The sequence below is a fragment of the Phyllopteryx taeniolatus genome, chromosome 9, assembly GCF_024500385.1.
Source record: "Phyllopteryx taeniolatus isolate TA_2022b chromosome 9, UOR_Ptae_1.2, whole genome shotgun sequence".
Taxonomy (NCBI): Eukaryota; Metazoa; Chordata; class Actinopteri; order Syngnathiformes; family Syngnathidae; genus Phyllopteryx; species Phyllopteryx taeniolatus.
Window position 1 is genome coordinate 11,292,086 of NC_084510.1, and position 18,259 is coordinate 11,310,344.

The 18,259-nt window shown below is 43.5% G+C and overlaps 1 protein-coding gene across 4 annotated transcripts; it reads right to left on the minus strand.

Annotated features, from left to right (window-relative positions):
• Window positions 1–1,647: 1,647 nt before the first annotated feature.
• On the minus strand, window positions 1,648–18,002 carry slc2a9l1 (solute carrier family 2 member 9, like 1). Of its 4 annotated transcripts, none has more exons than XM_061783813.1 (13): window positions 17,280–18,002; window positions 14,796–14,891; window positions 14,495–14,655; window positions 14,292–14,416; window positions 13,067–13,312; window positions 12,233–12,362; window positions 11,321–11,469; window positions 9,761–9,948; window positions 9,554–9,664; window positions 3,741–3,842; window positions 3,502–3,577; window positions 3,289–3,416; window positions 1,648–3,210 (listed from the first exon to the last, which is right to left on the minus strand). In XM_061783813.1, exons 1-13 carry the CDS (start codon window positions 17,385–17,387, stop codon window positions 3,025–3,027), a joined length of 1,806 nt encoding a protein of 601 aa, XP_061639797.1. In that variant the 5' UTR covers window positions 17,388–18,002; the 3' UTR covers window positions 1,648–3,024. The 4 variants fall into 4 exon arrangements, with proteins under 4 accessions (XP_061639797.1, XP_061639798.1, XP_061639799.1 ...); XM_061783814.1 differs by having other exon boundaries at window positions 14,355–14,416; window positions 17,280–18,001; XM_061783815.1 differs by lacking the exon at window positions 13,067–13,312 and having other exon boundaries at window positions 17,280–17,522.
• Window positions 18,003–18,259: the final 257 nt, after the last annotated feature.

Below are 18,259 nucleotides of genomic sequence, written 5' to 3' on the forward strand. Positions count from 1 at the left end.
AGCACCGGGCCGGGGCTATCCCATCTGTGTGCCACCTGTAGTATATCCTAACATTTTTTCCACATTTAAGGCCAAACGCCGCTATTTTCCATTTCTTTCTCCTTGCATCCTCACCCGGCTGCTGTTGAAATTTTCACAAAACAGAATGGAGGTCACCCAATGTGTGTTTGTCGATATTAGACAGGCAAGTGTTGCCTTTAGAGAGCTGTGTTGCCCCAATTCATTATGAGGTGGAAAAAGTACTATTTCTATCATATCCAATATAATAAACCAAAAGACATCAGCATGGCCTTACAGGGGTGAGCAAGTGCAAACTTGAATATACGTAACTACACTATTCTTGGTGGTTCTTGCACAATGTTTGTGTGCGTGTGTGTGTCTTAAATATCCAGTGTGTGCAAAACTGGCAAGAATAAAACACAACAGACTGGATAGAGGGGAAGCCTGCAGTGTAACTGTAACCATTTTCACTTAATCCCCCAGTTAATCCTCCTCCAGCAGGACGTTGGTGCGGAATGATCCGGCCATAATGCTGTCAATCAAAATGTGCATTTACAGAATGCTGAACTGTCGCCAGGGACTATGATTACATTAGTGCCTCATAATGAATCTTCTGCTGATAACACAAGTGAGATCTTTTCAACACTAACTTCTGCAGTGTGAGAATGTCAAACGAAAGACTATCAGTTGAAAGATTTTCAATGTGGAAAATTTAGTGGCAATTTCAGTTTATCATTTGAACTGAAACTGCATCCATCCATTCATTTTCCATGCCTGTGTGAGTGACTGGTGCTTATTCCAGCTGACTTTGGGCGAGAGGCAAGGTACACCCTGGGGGAGAGCATATATAGACAAACAAACATTAACACTTACAGTGCATTCACACCGTCAGTATAGGCAATTTAAAGTCTAATATGCATATATTTGGAATGTGGGAGGAAGCCTGAGTACCCGAACAGAACTTCATACTGGAGACCCTGAGCTGATATTTGAACCTGTGACCTCGTGATTGTGAGGCAGAGATGCAAACCACTAGTTTACTTGTTATTTGGGTCTTTCTATCCGCGTGACAATGAGAGAGCTTTTATTATGTGTGATAGATATTCATATCAATGTTATAAATCCATCCATCCATATTGGAACCACTTATCCTCACTAGGGTCGCGGGTGTGCTGGCGGGGTACACCATGAACCGGTCGCCAGCCATTCGCAGGGCACATAGAAACAGACAACCATTCACGCTCACATTCACACCTACGGACAATTTAGAGTCGTCAGTTAACCTACCATGCCTCTTTTTAGAATTTGGGAAAACCCACGCAGGCACAGGGAGAACATGGAAACTCCACATAGGCGAGGCCGGATTTGAACCCGGGTCCTCAGAACTCTGAGGCAGATGTGCTAACCAGTTGCGCACCGTGCCACCCATGTTATAAATCACGGAAAAATTGTGGTTGATTTGAGAAAACCAATTATTATTTTAGGGGGTTGAATAATCAGAATTTGCCAGATTCTTTTTTCTGGTCATATCACACATGAGAGGCCACTTGCTGCTCAGAAAATTCCTAGGGACAGGAAGTCACAACTCCAGAACAGTCAGAACTCACTGATAAAACTTTTTTTTTTATCCCAAATCAGCCCAATAAGTACGTAATCAAGTAATTTTTTTTTATGTAGCACTTTTCACAGAGAGGGCTCACAAAGTACTTTGCATGGTTAAAATAAACAAAAAATCACAAACATTATACATTTCAGAAAAACTAATGAAAACAATTAAGTCTTACAGTGAGGACTGTGAGACGCACGCCATTATTTCTGCACCGTCATTTCGCAACTAAACCACTTAGTTTAACTGTACATTTTAAACTTCTGTATCCCACAGTACGTTTTAGAAAAAAAGATGAACAACAGCACCCTCTCTTGGGCTACTGCCTTCCTGCACAGCAGGTTGGTTAGTGTTTTTCAAATAGTTATTAATTAATTTATTTATTTGTTTGTTTGTTTGTTTGTTTGTTTATTCCAACCATTTTCCGTACCGCTTATCCTCACGCGGATCGCAGGCATGCTGGCGCCTATCTCAGCTGACTGGGCCTATCCCAGCTATCATCGAGCAGGAGGCGGGGTACACCCCGAACTGGTCGCCAGCCAATCGCAGGACACATATAGACAAACAACCATTCGCACTCACATTCTTCAGGTAAGCATGTTTTTGGGATGCGGGAGGAAACCGGAGTACCCGGAGAAAACCCACGCAGGCACGGGGAGAACAAAAAACAAACTCCACACAGGCGAGGCCGGATTTGAACCCAGGTCCTCAGAATTGTGAGGCAGATGTGCTAACCAGTTGTCCAACATGCCGCCCTGTTTATGTATGTATGTATGTATGTATATATGTATCTAGTGTTTACAATACATTTGCTCATGAATACAGGGGTCCTCGGGTGCATCCCCTTCCTGGCTCCTTTTCTTTTTCTGCTGTGAGTCAAATTGAGATAGCAGTTAAAGAACGTATTCTCAAGTGTTGTGCATGCATTAAAGTCAGTACGTATTTGTTATTGGATATATGAGCGATGTACTGTTTGGTTTATGCAGTATTTTCTTTGCTAATATTATGTGATGCATTTACGTGCGGACTGTTGCTATTTTGAGACGGACATGGTAAAATGCTTCTTTACCAAAGAGGTCTTGTGGACATTTGCTGTACTGTGTCATGCCATTTGCTATCTCTGTGTGATAACATTTCACAGCTATTCTCAGATTGTCAGAGATTTACTAGCTTGTTAATGTTGCTTGTAAAAACATTACATACACTTCCTTTAAAAAGATATATTACTCAAGTAATATTCAGCAAGGTGACTTTAACTGATACCAAAGTTATTTTCTGTTTAGATACCTGTACTTTTACTCAAGTACAGCATTTAGGTATTTTTTTTACAGGACACTTGTGTTTTTTTTAATTAGCTAATGCATTTATATTACATTCCATGTTCATCTGCATTAACACTGCCACCATGAGTGTATGTCCTATAACTTAGTCTCCAGTCGGTTTTCTTCTCGAAAAGACTTTCCACAGATGGTGATGGCTTCGAACTCGTCTGTGATCTCCAGCAGTGTCTTCCCTTTGGTTTCGGGCAGGAAGAAGAAGACGTAAACACAACCCAGCAGGCACATGCAAGCAAAAATCACAAAGCAGTACGACTCGAGCGCATCCTGTAAGAAAAATAATAGTCCCATGTTGATTGTACTGTCATTGCAAATCTTGCAATCATTTCTCTTTGCTGCACTTACAATGAGAATGGGAAAGACCAGGCCCAGCACGGCTAATACGAACCAACTCTGAACCCCGAAGAGGACAAAGGCAGCCACACGATTGGACTGAATGAAGATCTCACTGTTGAGAGTACCTGATGCTCCCCCTTGCATGAAGTACAAAAATGCATGTAATAAGCATTGCTAAATCAGGCGCTTGAGTTTCATTTATTATTCAAGGCATGCTGTTACCAGGCCCTCCACAGAAGAAGATGATGAAGAGGATGATCAAAACAGTAGTAACGTATGGAGCCCAAGAACTAGAACCCTTCAAGACAAAATCAGCCATGTGAATATGATTATGCATTGTTTGTTTTTTTTAGTTTTTTTTAGCTTTGACATCATTATTATGTCTGTTTTGAAACTTGATTAACCTTAACTATACTCTACTCAGATGTGTCACATGGCTGCAACCACGGCAGAATTTTTACCTTCAAGTTGAGCACAACAGTAACTAACAGCCAGCATGCAGACATGATGCCATAACCCCCCCAGAACAGTGGCCTCCTTCCTGCATGCTCAATCAACAAACCCTGAGGGAAAGAAAGGTACAAATCAATGTACCCCACATTCAAATTGTGGGTCTTTTAATACAGGCCGTTATGTTGTAGTTGTCGTTTGCAGTGGTCTTGTACTTAGATCTGTTTCTAATATTTTGATGTACTCGTTTAGTTACAGAGGAGAGTCAAATATTGGAAAATGCCCAGTGGGATGCGTTATGGTCAGCGGAGCCAAGCATTTCTAGTTAAACAATTTGATGTCGTCTTTTCTCGTTTTTTTTTTTTTGCTAAAAGAGATTTTGCTGAATTTACAGTACATGGTGAACCTACACGTAGATTAATTAGTCATTTGGAGCTGGTCTTAGTCCAAAAACTTTGGGGCATTTGAACCATATCTCAGTATGATGCAGTACAATTTTACTTTGCATTGCATTTCTACAGTTCACTCTGAGACTCGGCATGTTGAAATTGTGATGCTGCTTCCTTGGACATTTAAAAGTTAAACGTTCGTCAAATCATACACCCTTGGATAACAATATTGCCATTCCTCTCTGCATACAAAATATATACATGTTGTATATAGTACATAAATATCCTGAGTTCCCCATGAAATATTGCTAAGCGTCCACTTGAAAACCATCCATCCATCCATCCATTTTCTGAGCCGCTTCTCCTCACTAGGGTCGCGGGCATGCTGGAGCCTATCCCAGCTGTCATCGGGCAGGAGGCGGGGTACACCCTGAACTGGTTGCCAGCCAATCGCAGGGCACATCGAAACAAACAACCATTCGCACTCACAGTCATGCCTACGGGCAATTTAGAGTCTCCAATTAATGCATGTTTTTGGGATGTGGGAGGAAACCGGAGTGCCCGGAGAAAACCCACGCAGGCACGGGGAGAACATGCAAACTCCACACAGGCGGGGACAGGGATTGAACCCCGCACCTCAGAACTGAGAGGCTGACGCTCTAACCAGTCGGCCACCGTGCCGCCACTTGAAAACCACTATATATGTAAATTGTTACAATAATAATCACTACAACATTGCCGCAAACCAAAAGTACAGTAACACTGAGATTGTCTTCATTTGCTACTGGGGTCGCAGGCATGCTCAGTAGACTTAGGGCGAGAGGTGGGGTACACCCTGAACTGGTCGTTAGCCAATCCCAGGGCACAAATAGATAAACAACCATTTGCACACACATTCACACCTACGGACAATTTAGAGACTTACTAACCTACCATGCATCTTTTGGGGATGTGGGAGAAAACCAGAGTACCCTGCGAAAACCCACGCAGGCATGGGGAGAACATGCAAACTCCACATGCATTTGCACCCAGGTCCTCAGAACTGTGAGGCAGATGTGCTAACCGGTTGTTCACCGTGCCGCCCAGACTTGTACAATGTAATGAAATCCAACACAAAAGCTTAATTATAAAGTAAACTAATATAGTATTGTTAACTCCTTTCTGACTGTGGCCATTAAAATGCAATGATAATTTATTTGTACATGCATGTTTTAGCTCTTACATTGGATCTAATCAATAATTAATGATCATTTTGTAATAGTAATGTCCCCTCCTGGGGCCGCCACCTTATCGTGGTGGAGGGGTTTGTGTGTCCCAGTTATCCTAGGAGCTCAGTTGTCTGGGGCTTTATGCCAGTGGCAGGGTCACCCATGGCAAACAGGTCCTAGGTGAGGGTCCAAACAAAGCACGGCTCAAAGATCCCCTATGAAAACAACAACTACTGAACTACGATTTCCCTTGCCTGGACGCAGGTCACTGGGGCTCAACTCTGGAGCCGGGCCTGGGGGTGCAAGTGCCTGGTGGCTTGGCTAGCACCCGAAAAGGCAACGTGGGTTCCCCTTCCCATGGGCTCACCACCTGTGGGAGGGGCCAAGGGGTCGGGTGCTGTGTGAGCTGGACGGCGGTCAAAGGTGGGAACCTTGGCAGATCCCTGGCGACAGAAGCTAGCTTTAGGGACGTGGAATGTCACCTCTCTGGCAGGGAAAGAGCCTGAGCTGGTGTGCAAGGTCGAGAAATTCCGACTCGATGTAGTCAGGCTGACGTCAACACACAGCTTGGGCTCCGGCAGTAGTCTTCTCGAGAGGGGTTGGACTCTCTTCCACTCTGGAGTTGCCCACGGTAAGAGGCTCCGGGCAGGTGTGGGCATACTGATTGCCCCCGAGCTCAGTGCCTGTAAGTTGGGGTTCACGCCAAACACGAAAGGGTAGCCTCCGTCCGCCATCGGGTGGGGGGACAGGTCCTGAATATTGTTTGTGTCTATGCACCAAACAACAGCTCAGAGTACCCACCCTTTTTGGAGTCCTTGAAGGGGGTGCTGGCGAGTGCTCCCGCTGGTGACTCCATCGTTTTACTGGGGACTTCAACGCTCATGTGGGCCATGACAGTGAAACCTGGAGAGCGTGATTGGGAAGAACGGCCTCCCCGATCAGAACCTAAGTGGTGTTCTGTTATTGGACTTCTGCACTCATCACGGATTGTCCATAACAAACACCATGTTCAGACACTGGTGTGTCCACATGTGCACTTGGCACCAGGACACCCTAGGTCGCAGTTTGATGATCAACTTTGTGGTTTGTGTCATCGGGCTTGCAGCCGCACGTCTTGGACACTCTGAGGGGCAGAGCTGTCAACCGATCACCACCTGGTGGTGAGTTGGCTTTGTTGGTGGGGAAAGATGCCAGTTCGACCTGGCAGACAAATGTATTGTGAGGGTCTGCTGAGAACATCTGGCACAGTCCCCTCTCAGACTGAGTTTCAACCCCCACCTCCTGCAGAACTTCACTCACGTCCCGGGGGAAGCAGGGGACACTGAGTACGAGTGGACCATGTTTCACGCCTCCATTGTTGAGGCGGTCAACTGAAGGTGGTTGGTGCCCGTCGTTGCGGCAATCCCCGAACCCGTTGGTGGACACCAGTGGTAAAGGATGTTGTCCAGCTGTAAAAGGAGTCCTATCAGACCTTTTTGGCTTTTTTGATTCCGGAGGGAGCTGATGGATACTGGCTCGCCAAACAGAACGCAGCTTTGGTGGTCGCTGAGGCAAAAACACAGGCGTGGGAGGAGTTCGGTGAGGCCATGGAAAACGACTTCCAGACGGCTTAGAGGAAATTCTGGTCCACCTTCCAATGTATCAGGAGGGGGAAGCAGTGCACCATCAACACTGTATATAATATATATCCATCCATCCATCCATTTTCTGAGCTGCTTTTCCTCACTAGGGTCGCGGGCGTGCTGGAGCCTATCTCAGCTGTCATCGGGCAGGAGGCGGGGTACACCCTGAACTGGTTGCCAGCCAATCGCAGGGCACATACAAACAAACAACCATTCGCACTCACAGTCACACCTACGGGCAATTTAGAGTCACCAATTAATGCATGTTTTTGGGATGTGGGAGGAAACCGGAGTGCCCGGAGAAAACCCACGCAGGCACGGGAGAACATGCAAACACGGGAGAACATGCAAACTCCACACAGGCGGGGCCGGGGATTGAACCCCGGTCCTCAGAACTGTGAGGCTGACGCTCTAACCAGTCGTCCACCGTGCCGCCTATAATATATATATATATATATATATATATATATATATATATATATATATATATATATATATATATATATATATATATATATATATATATATATATATATATATAAATATATATATATATATATATATATATAAATATATATATATATATATATATATATATATATATATATATATATATATATATATATATATATAATGGGGTTGGGGCGCTGCTGACCTCAACTCAGGACGTTGTGAGTCAGTGGGCCGTATATTTCAAAGACCTCCTCAATTCTATCGACATGTCTGGAGACTCTGACGCAGGTTCCCCTAGGCCTTAGGGGTGGATGAGATCCGCCCGGAGATCCTGAAGGCGCTGGATGTTGTAGCGCTCTCCTGGTTGACATGCGTCTTCAACATCGCAAAAACAGCGGGGACAGTGCCTGTGGATTGGAAGACCGGGGTGGTGGTCCTCCTCTTTAAGAAGGAGGACCAGAGGGTGTGTTCCAACTATCGGGGGATCACACTCCTCAGCCTCCCTGGTAAGGTCTATTCAGGGTTCTGGAGAGGAGGGTCCATCAGTCAAATGTCAGATTCAGGAGCAGCAGTGTGATTTCCATGCTGGCCGTGGAAGAGTGGCGCAGCTCTTCACCCTCAGCACGGTCCTTGAAGGTGCATGGGAGTTCGCCCAACCAGTCTATATGTGTTTTGTGGACTTGGAGAAGGTGTCCGACCGTGTCCCTCTGGGAGTCCTGTGGACGGTGCTCAGGGAGTGTGGGATACCAGAGCCCCTGATACGGGCTGTTCGGTCCCTGTGGGACCTGTGTCAGAGTTTGGTCTGCATTGCCGGCAGTAAGTCGAATCCATTTCCAGTGACGGCTGGACAGCGCCAAGGCTGCCCTTTGTCACCGATTGTGTTCATTACCTTCATGGACAGAATTTCTTGGCACAGGCAAGGTTTTGAGGGGATCCGGTTTGGCAACATCAGTACTACGTCTCTGCTTTTCTTTTGCAGATGATGTGGTTCTGATGGCTGGATCAAGCCGCGATCTTCAACTCTCACTGGAGCAGGTTACAGCCAAGTGTGAAACGCCTGGGATGAAAATCAGCACTTCCGAATTCAATAGTCCTCAGTCGAAAAAGGGTGGAGTGCCCTCTGCGGGTCGAGGAAGAGATCCTGCCCCAAATAGAGGAGTTCACGTATCTCAGGGTCTTGGTCACAAGTGAGGGAAAAATGGAGCAGAAGATCGACAGGCGGATTGGTGCAGCGTCCGCAGTGATGCAGACTCTGTATTGGTCTGTCATGGTGAAGAAGGAGCTGAGCCCAAAGGTAAAATTCTCAATTTACCGGTTGGTCTACGTTCCTACCCTCACCTATGGTCAAAAGCTGTGGTTCATGACCGAAAGAACGAGATTGCAGATACAAGCGGCCGAAATCAATTTCATCCGCAGGGTGTCTGCCATTGTCCGGGCTCTCCCTTAGAGATAGGGTGAGAAGCTTGGTCATCCAGGAGGGGCTCAGAGTCGAGCTGCTGCTCCTCCGCATAGAAAGGAGCCAGATGAGGGGACTCGGGCATCTGGTTAGGATATCCCCTGGACAGCTCCCTGGTGAAGTGTCCCGGGCATGTCCCACCGGGAGGAGGCCCCGGGAACGACGCAGGACACACTGGAGAAGCTGTCTCCCAGATGGCCTGGGAACGCCTCGGCATCCCCCCCAGAAGAGCTGCATGAAGTGGCTGGGGAGAGGGAAGTCCGGGCTTCCCTGCTAAAGCTACTGCCTCTGCGACCTGATCTTGGATAAGCAGTAGTAAATGGATGGAAATAATGTTCTTCAAACAATAGCAATTTGTATACAGTAAAAGAACACAGTGCTGTAATGCACATAAAATGTGTTCTTGTTATAGTACACCCTATAACACCTTGTTATTACATTTAAGGATTGATGTAATTGATCAAAAAACTGTGAAAACCAGCACTACATTTACTGTAAAATATTGTCATACAATCATAAGTACTATACTGTATATTTATTGTAGTCTAAAATTTAGATCCAACATGGCTAATGATCACCCGCACACAGGTCAGAGGACAACACACAGATAAAGTACAATAACAATAGAATGATAACATCTAGAAACAGGAAAAGGAAAAGGAGGTCTGCGCCACGAGAGGAACTGAAGATACTCACACAAGAGATGGAGGTGATAATTTCAGTTATTCCGAGCCCGATCGTCATGTAGCGAATTTGATCTGTTGGGATCCCCGTACTCCGAAAGATGTCAAAAGCAAAAGTGCTGATCTAGAAATGAAGGAGAGAGGCTTTTGTATTGTTGTGGCAGGATTGGGATGAAATGTCATTTTGGGAATATTTTGTGAGAGAGAAGAGCTTCCTCACCATGGCCATGCCTGATAACTGGTTACAGCAGTAGATGGTGGACATGGTGATAAGCTGCCATCGGACTGTCCGATCCCGAAGAAGCAGCAGAGGGCTTTTTGCAGGGACAGCTTCCATAGTTGCCTGCTCACTCAACATTTCCTCCATCTCCTGCTTGAAGTCACCTTGGCCCCACAGACTCTGCAGAGCTGCAATGTACACAATCAGATGTCATGCTTGTGAATTTGTGTTTCCAGTACAGACTGATTAAGAAAACGACGCATCTTGGTGGCTTGGTGATGAAAAACGACCTCCATGAGTGAAAATGCAATGGAATCTTTATGGACACTCGCTTTATTTGGTGGGGCCAGTGGTGACCATGCACAAGTGACAATTATTTGCAGTCTGGATTTGGACAACTCTGAAGAGAATCTCAGAGTCTCCAGAAGTCTTCAGTAGCACCACCAAAAGTCACTAGATTTGTTTCTTGTCGCTTTTTTTAAGTAGTTGCTACAGTGGTCGATAAAATTCACTAAATATAACAACAAAGCTACTGGCTTTCATTGCATGCCTTAGCTCCGCCCCCGCTCTTCAAACCGTAGTCGGCATTCATATGAGACAGAATGGTTCCCCAAAACCGAGTGATTTGAAATATAATGTGACAGATATGAAATGTGCTGTAATTCTTTAGCCTTTGTGTATTTTGATGGAAGAAAATCAGAGACCTTTTATGACAGCTGGGACTGTTTTAATTTTGGAAAAAAAAAATGAAATAATACTGTGGAACGTTGGATGACTGGTTAGAGCGTCTGCCTCACAGTTCTGAGGACCAGGGTTCAATCCCCGGCCCCGCCAGTGTGGAGTTTGCATGTTCTCCCTGTGCCTGTGTGGGTTTTCTCCGGGCACTCCGGTTTCCTCCCACATTCCAAAAACATGCATGGTAGGCTAATTGACGTCTCTAAATTGCCCGTAGGTGTGTATGTGAGTGTGAATGGTTGTTTGATTCTATGTGCCCTGTGATTGGCTGGCAACCAGTTTAGGGTGTACCCCGCCTCCTGCCCGATGATAGCTGGGATAGGCTCCAGCACGCCCGTGACCCTTCTGAGGATAAGCGGCTCAGAAAATGGATGCATGGATGGATGGAAATAATACTGTATGTCTCCTTTAAGCAGGCGCCACATATCAGAAAGTACAGTAGCATTTAAAGGGAAAAAGGCTTTTGGCAATGTGTTCTATTGTAAAACTAAACTTGAGTTGTGAAGTAACAGTAGTAGAGTAATATAATCTGCAATGATTATTTTACACTTACATGGTCAGTATTATTTTTTTTGTCCTGTTCAGCTTTGAGGTCAAGCAGAATGGAAAGTCAGTATTGAGCAACATTGTGTAATACTGAGCTCTTATGGTTGTTTTTTTTAACCTATTAAACTAGGGGTCCAACCTAAAACAGCTGAGATATATGAAAGTCTGAGATTATCATACCTTATCAATTGCTATGCGACATTGCATAAAATGATGTACATTTTCTAAATTTCAGAGTAATTCTCCATTGCCAAGACTGAGAAAGGAATAAATACTCACCATTTTTGCATGCTTTATCATCTCGTTTCTCGATAAACAGATATCTGGGCGCTTCGGGAAGATACGGCATCACCAACACCTGGACCACCGAAAGACACGCAGGCACACAAAGGACCACGTTCCACAGCTCTTCGCAGCCTAGGATCTCACTACGAGAAAGGGAACCAAGTGCTGTGGTGCAATTTAACTTTAAAGTCATTTCTTTAGAAATTGTTTCATAGTTGTGTTCAGAAAAGTAATGGTGGCCAGGATTTGAACCCGGGTCTTCAGAACTGTGAGGCAGTTTTCTAACCAGTTGTTCACCGTGCCGCCACAAAGCTAATAATTGTACTATATTTAGTATAACCACTATTTCTGAGCGCTGCACATCTATGTTGCATGCCGTCAAACAACTGCAAATTTCCAGCCCAGGACGATTGGGCTCCATTTCATAATTCCTCTGTGTTTCTTTAAGACACCACTATGAAGCTAAGCTATGAGTAAGAATTCCCTGCCAATGAAGGGACAGTATGATATAAAGGGGTTACAATTTACCAAACAACACATTGGCTGGCCTAAAGAACAATGGTTCAACATTTTATGAACTGATGAAAGCAGGATTTTTCTGCTGCTGCTCATCGCACTCACGCACGCGCACACACACACACACTATATTCTTATTAGGAATAACCAGTCTTTATGAAGAAAGGCTTTAAGTAACTAATGATGATATTGTTGTCTGATTCCTCTATTTTAAGTTGTCTGAATTTGTGTTCAAATCCTCACTACATAGAGAAGAAAAAGTAGGGAACTTGAGCTAAATGTTTTACAGTTTTAAAAACAATTTTGCATAATGATTTATATGTAATACCAAACAAAACGGTGCCTGAATTGCATGAAAGAGAAGCTGCACAAAAAAAAGTAAATTCATACCTGAGACCAAGAAACTGAGCAGACAGTTTGCCAAGGGACTTAAAGGTCACTGAGGACACGGTGACAACGCCTCTTATCTTTCTGGGTGAAATCTCGCCAAGGTACATTAGATGGGTGCTCATTCCTAGGGCTGCAAGCCAAGAGAAAGTTCTTTATCAATCCATCCATTCTCAAAACAGCTTATCCTGTTCAGGGTCACGGGGCGCTGGAGACCCAGCTGACTCCGGGCGAAAGGCGGACTACACCCTGAACTGGTCGCCAGTCAGTCGCAGGGCACACCGTCACTGAGTGGGAAATGAACCCACGCTGCCTGCACCAAAGTCAGGCGAGTGTACCAGGACACCATCAGTGACCCTCTTTATCAATCATAATTTCAAATAAAATAAAAAAATCTTCTATATGTTATAAGAATTTCGTAGGAAATCATGCAAAAAAACTTGAGTGCTATACTGCAGTCTGTCTAATTTGGACTACAGTATTTTCCACCAACGTAGGGATGTAGAGACACACTAAAACACTCCACAAACAAGTACGTACACACAGCCAATCGCAGGGCACAGACAGGATAAGCAATTATTCACACTCACATTCACACTTAGAGACAATTTATTCTTCAATGAAACTAACATACAATGTGGGAGGAAATAGGAGTACTCGGAGAAAGATTTGAACCCAGGAGCAATCATCAAACAATCAATCGATCAATCAATCAGTCAGTCAATCAATCAAGCTTTAATTATGAAGCGCTTTTCATACAAACCCACCCGCCACTTGTCCACAAAGATGCAGACACACACGCACACAAACGCAGGTTTAAAATAATGCAATAACGACCTAAGGACCTGAGGCTGGGTAGCATCCATGTGAGGAAACATGGATGCTCACGGAGCCGTCTGCCCCAGGACCAGATCACAGGCCGCGGCCACAGGCAAAGTCCTTTGTGACTGAGTCCATCATGGAGCCTCCAGTACGGCAGCGCAGCAGGAGCGTGCACACACTGCAATCGGGGACCCCATGAGACAGGACCAAGGCCACGGCCCACCACAGCTCCCGGTGCAGAGGGCTCCCTCTGAGGAAACACTGAGATTAAGTGATAAAGTATTACTAAAAGATTTGAAACTATAAAATCCATGCAAACCTGTTAACATAACAGACCGAAAATGATTTACAAACCGAAAATGTAAAACCAATGTGAGAATAAAATACAATAAAAAATAATGAAGGACTGGAAATACATTTTTAAAAAGCTAAGTAAATAAAATAAATAAATATTAATTTAAGGCTAAATTTAAAAGCTGGGTCTTGAGGCTCTTTTTAAAAAAACAAGAACTTTCTCTACAGCCCTGAGGTTCTCCGGCAGGCTGTTCCACAAACTGGGGCCATAAAACTGAAAAGAGGCCTCACCGTGAGTGCGTGTCCTAAGTGTTGGAATGACTACGAGGCCAAAGTGTTAGGCAGATGTGCGAAGCACTATTTTACTGTGCTGCCCACAATATTTTGTCACTAAATCATTGTCTTTTTAGTGTTTGGGAGGGTTATTTCTTTAAGAGTAATTAATTTCAAAACATTAATATATAGAACTGAGTAGCGCACAGCCCTCCACCAAGGTTAAAATGGTAATAGAAGTGGGGGGTGGGGGGGGGGGATGCATATTGCTGTAGTTTTGTTTTGTGTCCTCTGACAAAAAGAGTACTCCCTTATTCCCAAAACATGCATGTTAGGTTAAGTGAAAACTCTTGTCCTAGGATGTGAATGTTAGTGTGATTTTTTTTCTTGTATTCTCTTAGGTGCCCTGCGATTTTGTGGCAAGAGTTTACCCTTCCTCTTGATCAAAGTCAGTTGCGATATGAACTCCAGCTAACCTAAGGAGAACAAGCACGATATAAAATAGATGGATCAACGAAATCTTATTAAAATGCCTGTAAATACTCATTCCTCCAGGTCATTTCTTTATCAGGGCATTGAATCGATTGCAACTGGATGGACTGCTGTGGTTGTTCTTAGAAGACAACCTTAACCCTTTTTAGAGAGGTGTCAAGGTGGTGACGACTTGTGTTACCTGATGAGTAGCCAGATAGTATTCTCGCTACAATGATCATTTCGTAAGACTTGGCCCATTTACTTGTCAGCATGATCCCGGCTGCAGCAATGGCAATACAGCTGTTGCAGATAACCGCCTTTTTTCTGCCAAAGAGCACGCATGTCCTCAAGTCTTGGATTGAAGATGATCTTATTGAATGCGTCTGCATTCACAGCACTCACCTTCCCAGCAGGCCCGAGAAGCACTTGATACTGACAGCACCAAATATTCCCCCCACGGCATACATGGATACTATGAGGGACCAGATAATGGTGACAGTGTGTCCGGCTGGCGGCACCGCGTATCTCTCATACCAGGTGTTGTTGATGAAGCGCTGAATGAACTGCATGGAGAATTAATCAAGATGCACCTATTTAATCAAATTTGATACAGTGCACGGTAATGTGTCTTGACTCTGACTTGACACCTGAAAGCAACAGGAAGTGTTCTGTACAATACTTTTTCACACATGACGTGTCTCACCGGAGAGGGAGAACTCAGGCCGGTGATGTGGTATCCTGACTGAAAGCTTCCTCCAATTCCCAAAATTAAGATGAGAAAAAGAGCATTTCCACGCGTCTAAAAGACCATCGAGAGATAACATTACTAGATTACTACAACTTACTTTATTTGAACCATTTCACTCTAACAATCAGCAACTCAAGAAAACATGACCTGGGACCTGTTTTGGGCACAGACTAAGTTTAGACTAAAGACAGTTTGATAGTAGTATTACAACCCCAATTCCAATGAAGTTGGGACACTGTGTTAAACATAAATCAAAACAGAATACAATGATTTGCAAATCATGTTCGACCTATATTTAATTGAATACACTACAAAGACAAGATATTTAATGTTCAAACTGATAAACTTTATTGTTTTTAGCAAATAATCATTAACTTAGAATTTTATGTCTGCAACACGTTCCAAAAAAGCTGGGACAGGGTCATCTTTACCATCACCTTTTCTTTTAACAACATTCAATAAACGTTTGGGAAATGAGGACACTAATTGTTGAAGCTTTGTAGGTGGAATTCTTTCCCATTCTTGCTTGATGTACAGCTACAGCTGTTCAACAGTCTGGGGTCTCCGTTGTCGTATTTTACGCTTCATAATGCGCCACACATTTTCAATGGGAGACAGGTCTGGACTGCAGGCAGGCCAGTCTAGTACCCGCACTCTTTTACTAGGAAGCCACACTGTTGTCACACGTGCAGAATGTGGTTTGGCATTGTCTGGCTGAAATAAGCAGGGGCGTCCATGAAAAAGATGTTACTTGGATGGCAGCATATGTTTCTCCAAAACCTGTATGTACCTTTTCAGCATTAATGGTGCCTTCACAGATCTCTAAGTTACCCATGCCATTGGCACTAACACAGCCCTATACCATCAAAGATGCTGGCTTTTGAACTTTGCGTCCATAACAGTCCGGATGGTTCTTTTCCTCTTTGGCCCGGAGGACACAACGGCCAAAATTTCCAAAAACAATTTGAAATGTGGACTCGTCAGACCACAGAACACTTTTCCATTTTGCATCAGTCCATCCAAGATGAGCTCAGGCCCAGAGAAGCCGGCGTCGTTTCTGGGTGTTGTTGATAAATGGCTTTTGCTTTGCATAGTAGAGTTTCAAGTTGCACTTACGGATGTAGCGCCAAACTGTATTTACTGACATTGGTTTTCCGAAGTGTCAGTTTTTGCCACCTGTCCCAGCTTTTTTGGAACGTGTTGCAGCCATAAAATTACAAGTTCATGATTATTTGCTAAAAACAATAAAGTTTATCAGTTTGGACATTAAATATCTTGTCTTTGTTTTGTATTCAATTAAATATAGGTTGAACATGATTTGCAAGTCATTGTATTCTGTTTTGATTTATTTTTAACACAACGTCCCAACTTCATTGCAATTGGGCTTGTATTTCGCTCACCAACAAGTTAAAAAAAATAATAATTCTCATGTATTGTGTTCTGCATGACAAAAGTGATATTAAGTATTAAGGCAGCACGGTAGACTAGTGGCTATCATATATGCCTTGCATTTCTGAGGTTGTGGGTTTCAAAATCAGCTCCTGCCTTCCTGTGTGGCGTTTATGTTCTCATGTTTTGCCTTTGTGTGGCTTTTCACTGGCTTCCTTCTTTATTCTAAAAACGTGTATGTTAGGTTAATTCAAGACCAAAGATAGACAGAAAGAAAAATCCGACCAAGATATATCATTTAAAAACTTTTTCCTTCATATAACCTACAACTGAGGTGATAAACTGGTTTCCTCTGATTAAGCTCAAATAAATTTCAGATCTTCTAGTAAGGGTGGGACAGTGTTCAACTGGTTACCGCGTCTGCCTCACAGTTCAGGGAACCTGGGTTGAAATCCGGTCTCTCCTGTGTGGAGTTTGCATGTTCTCCCCATGGCTGTGTGATTTTTCTCCGGGTACTCCACTTTCCTCCCACATCCCAAAAACATGTACGGTAGGTTAATTGAAGATCTAAATAGCCCGTATGTGTGAATGTGAGTGTGAATGGTTGTTTGTTTCTATGTGCCCTGCGATTGAGGTTTATTTTAAAAAGAGTTACAGTCGTATATAGTAAAGTACCGTACTGAAAATGTAAAATTCCACCTTGTTCTGCTTTGCACATTTTAGACAAAACACAAAACAATGTCATTCAAACTAACACATTTAATTTACAGTCAGCTTTGTTGTTGGTGTAATGGTTAAAATAAAACCCTCATAATTACATTTGGAATGACTAAGCAAAAATTATTGGAATGAGTCACTGCTGTGACTTGCAGCTTTTGAGTTATGCATTTAGTTTATGTACCGTCGTTAAGGTCAGGGCTGCGCAGCAAAACTAGAAACACTAAAAAGAACATGCAATATACTAGAATGTCTCTCAGTTCAACATTTCTAATACAAACGAAACAAGATGCATTACAGTAGATCCATTAAACAAATTCTGTGAAAGCCTACCAGCTGCTGCAGCACGGTTTCCATGGGGTCCTCAGTTGCATGCACATTTACAGATACAGTACATGCAGCCTGAAGGGATCCTGTTAAATACCTGAGGCTGCTTATCATTAACTTCTCGCACTTTTTAACCGAAAAAGCACAAATTACAGACCGAGACGTGCCTTGATGCAACTTTCTAGAAGAGTTTGTAAGTATCTTAAATCATTGACTATTTGTTCATAATGGAGAATAAAGAACTTGTTTTTCAGTGCTAGTACAATACATATTTTTTTCTACAATGCCAGCAATTGTTTTCATTGCTAAAATTCAATGTGTGTGTCTTTTCTGTTTAGTTTGACAGTAAACTTCAACTGGGTGTGGAAACAGATTGAAGCCTCTTTTTTGAAGAATTTTCTCTATTTGTCAAAGTGCTGCTTTGTGAAGTGAGTTAAGGTGAGTTCACTGCCACCACAGAGCGCTCATATTTCAAGTTTACGCTCACAAGTCAAAGCACAAAATCGGCTGAATGACGGCTCGTATCTCGAAAAACTCGTAAGTCGGGTAACTCGTATCTCGATGCACCACTAGGCTGCTACCAACCTCCCCCCCATACGTCAAAACTGCGCATTTTCGAGTGGTCTTTTTTTTTAAGGCTAACCTAAACCACACCTTTGCAATAAACATGTTTCACAGCATCAGAAAAATGGTGGGTAAACCAGATACTGACTGATTTTCTGACTCACCCCCACCCTTCACTTCCTCCAACACAGTAAAACTGCAAATTTTATAGTGGCCGTTTATTGTGGGAAAACTATTACATACAGTATCTGTGCAATTATCATGCTGTTTAATCAGCATTTTGATATGCCACACCTGTGATGGATTATCTCAGCAAAGGAAAAGTGCCCACTGACGCATTTACTGTATACAGATTTGTGAACAATATTTGAGAGAAATAGGCTTTCTGTGTAAATACAAAAAAGTCTTAGATCTTTGAGTTC

What these genes read in the sequence shown, in the direction of transcription:
- slc2a9l1 (XM_061783813.1), bottom strand. Translation starts at nt 17,387, where the DNA reads ATGATAAGCAGCCTCAGGTATTTAACAGGATCCCTTCAGGCTGCATGT. An exon ending in AGTTATCAGGCATGGCCATG is followed by an intron (nt 9,665 to 9,760) that starts GTGAGGAAGCTC and finishes CTTCATTTCTAG; the next exon opens with ATCAGCACTTTTGCTTTTGA. An exon ending in CTTCTTCTGTGGAGGGCCTG is followed by an intron (nt 3,417 to 3,501) that starts GTAACAGCATGC and finishes ACTTCATGCAAG; the next exon opens with GGGGAGCATCAGGTACTCTC.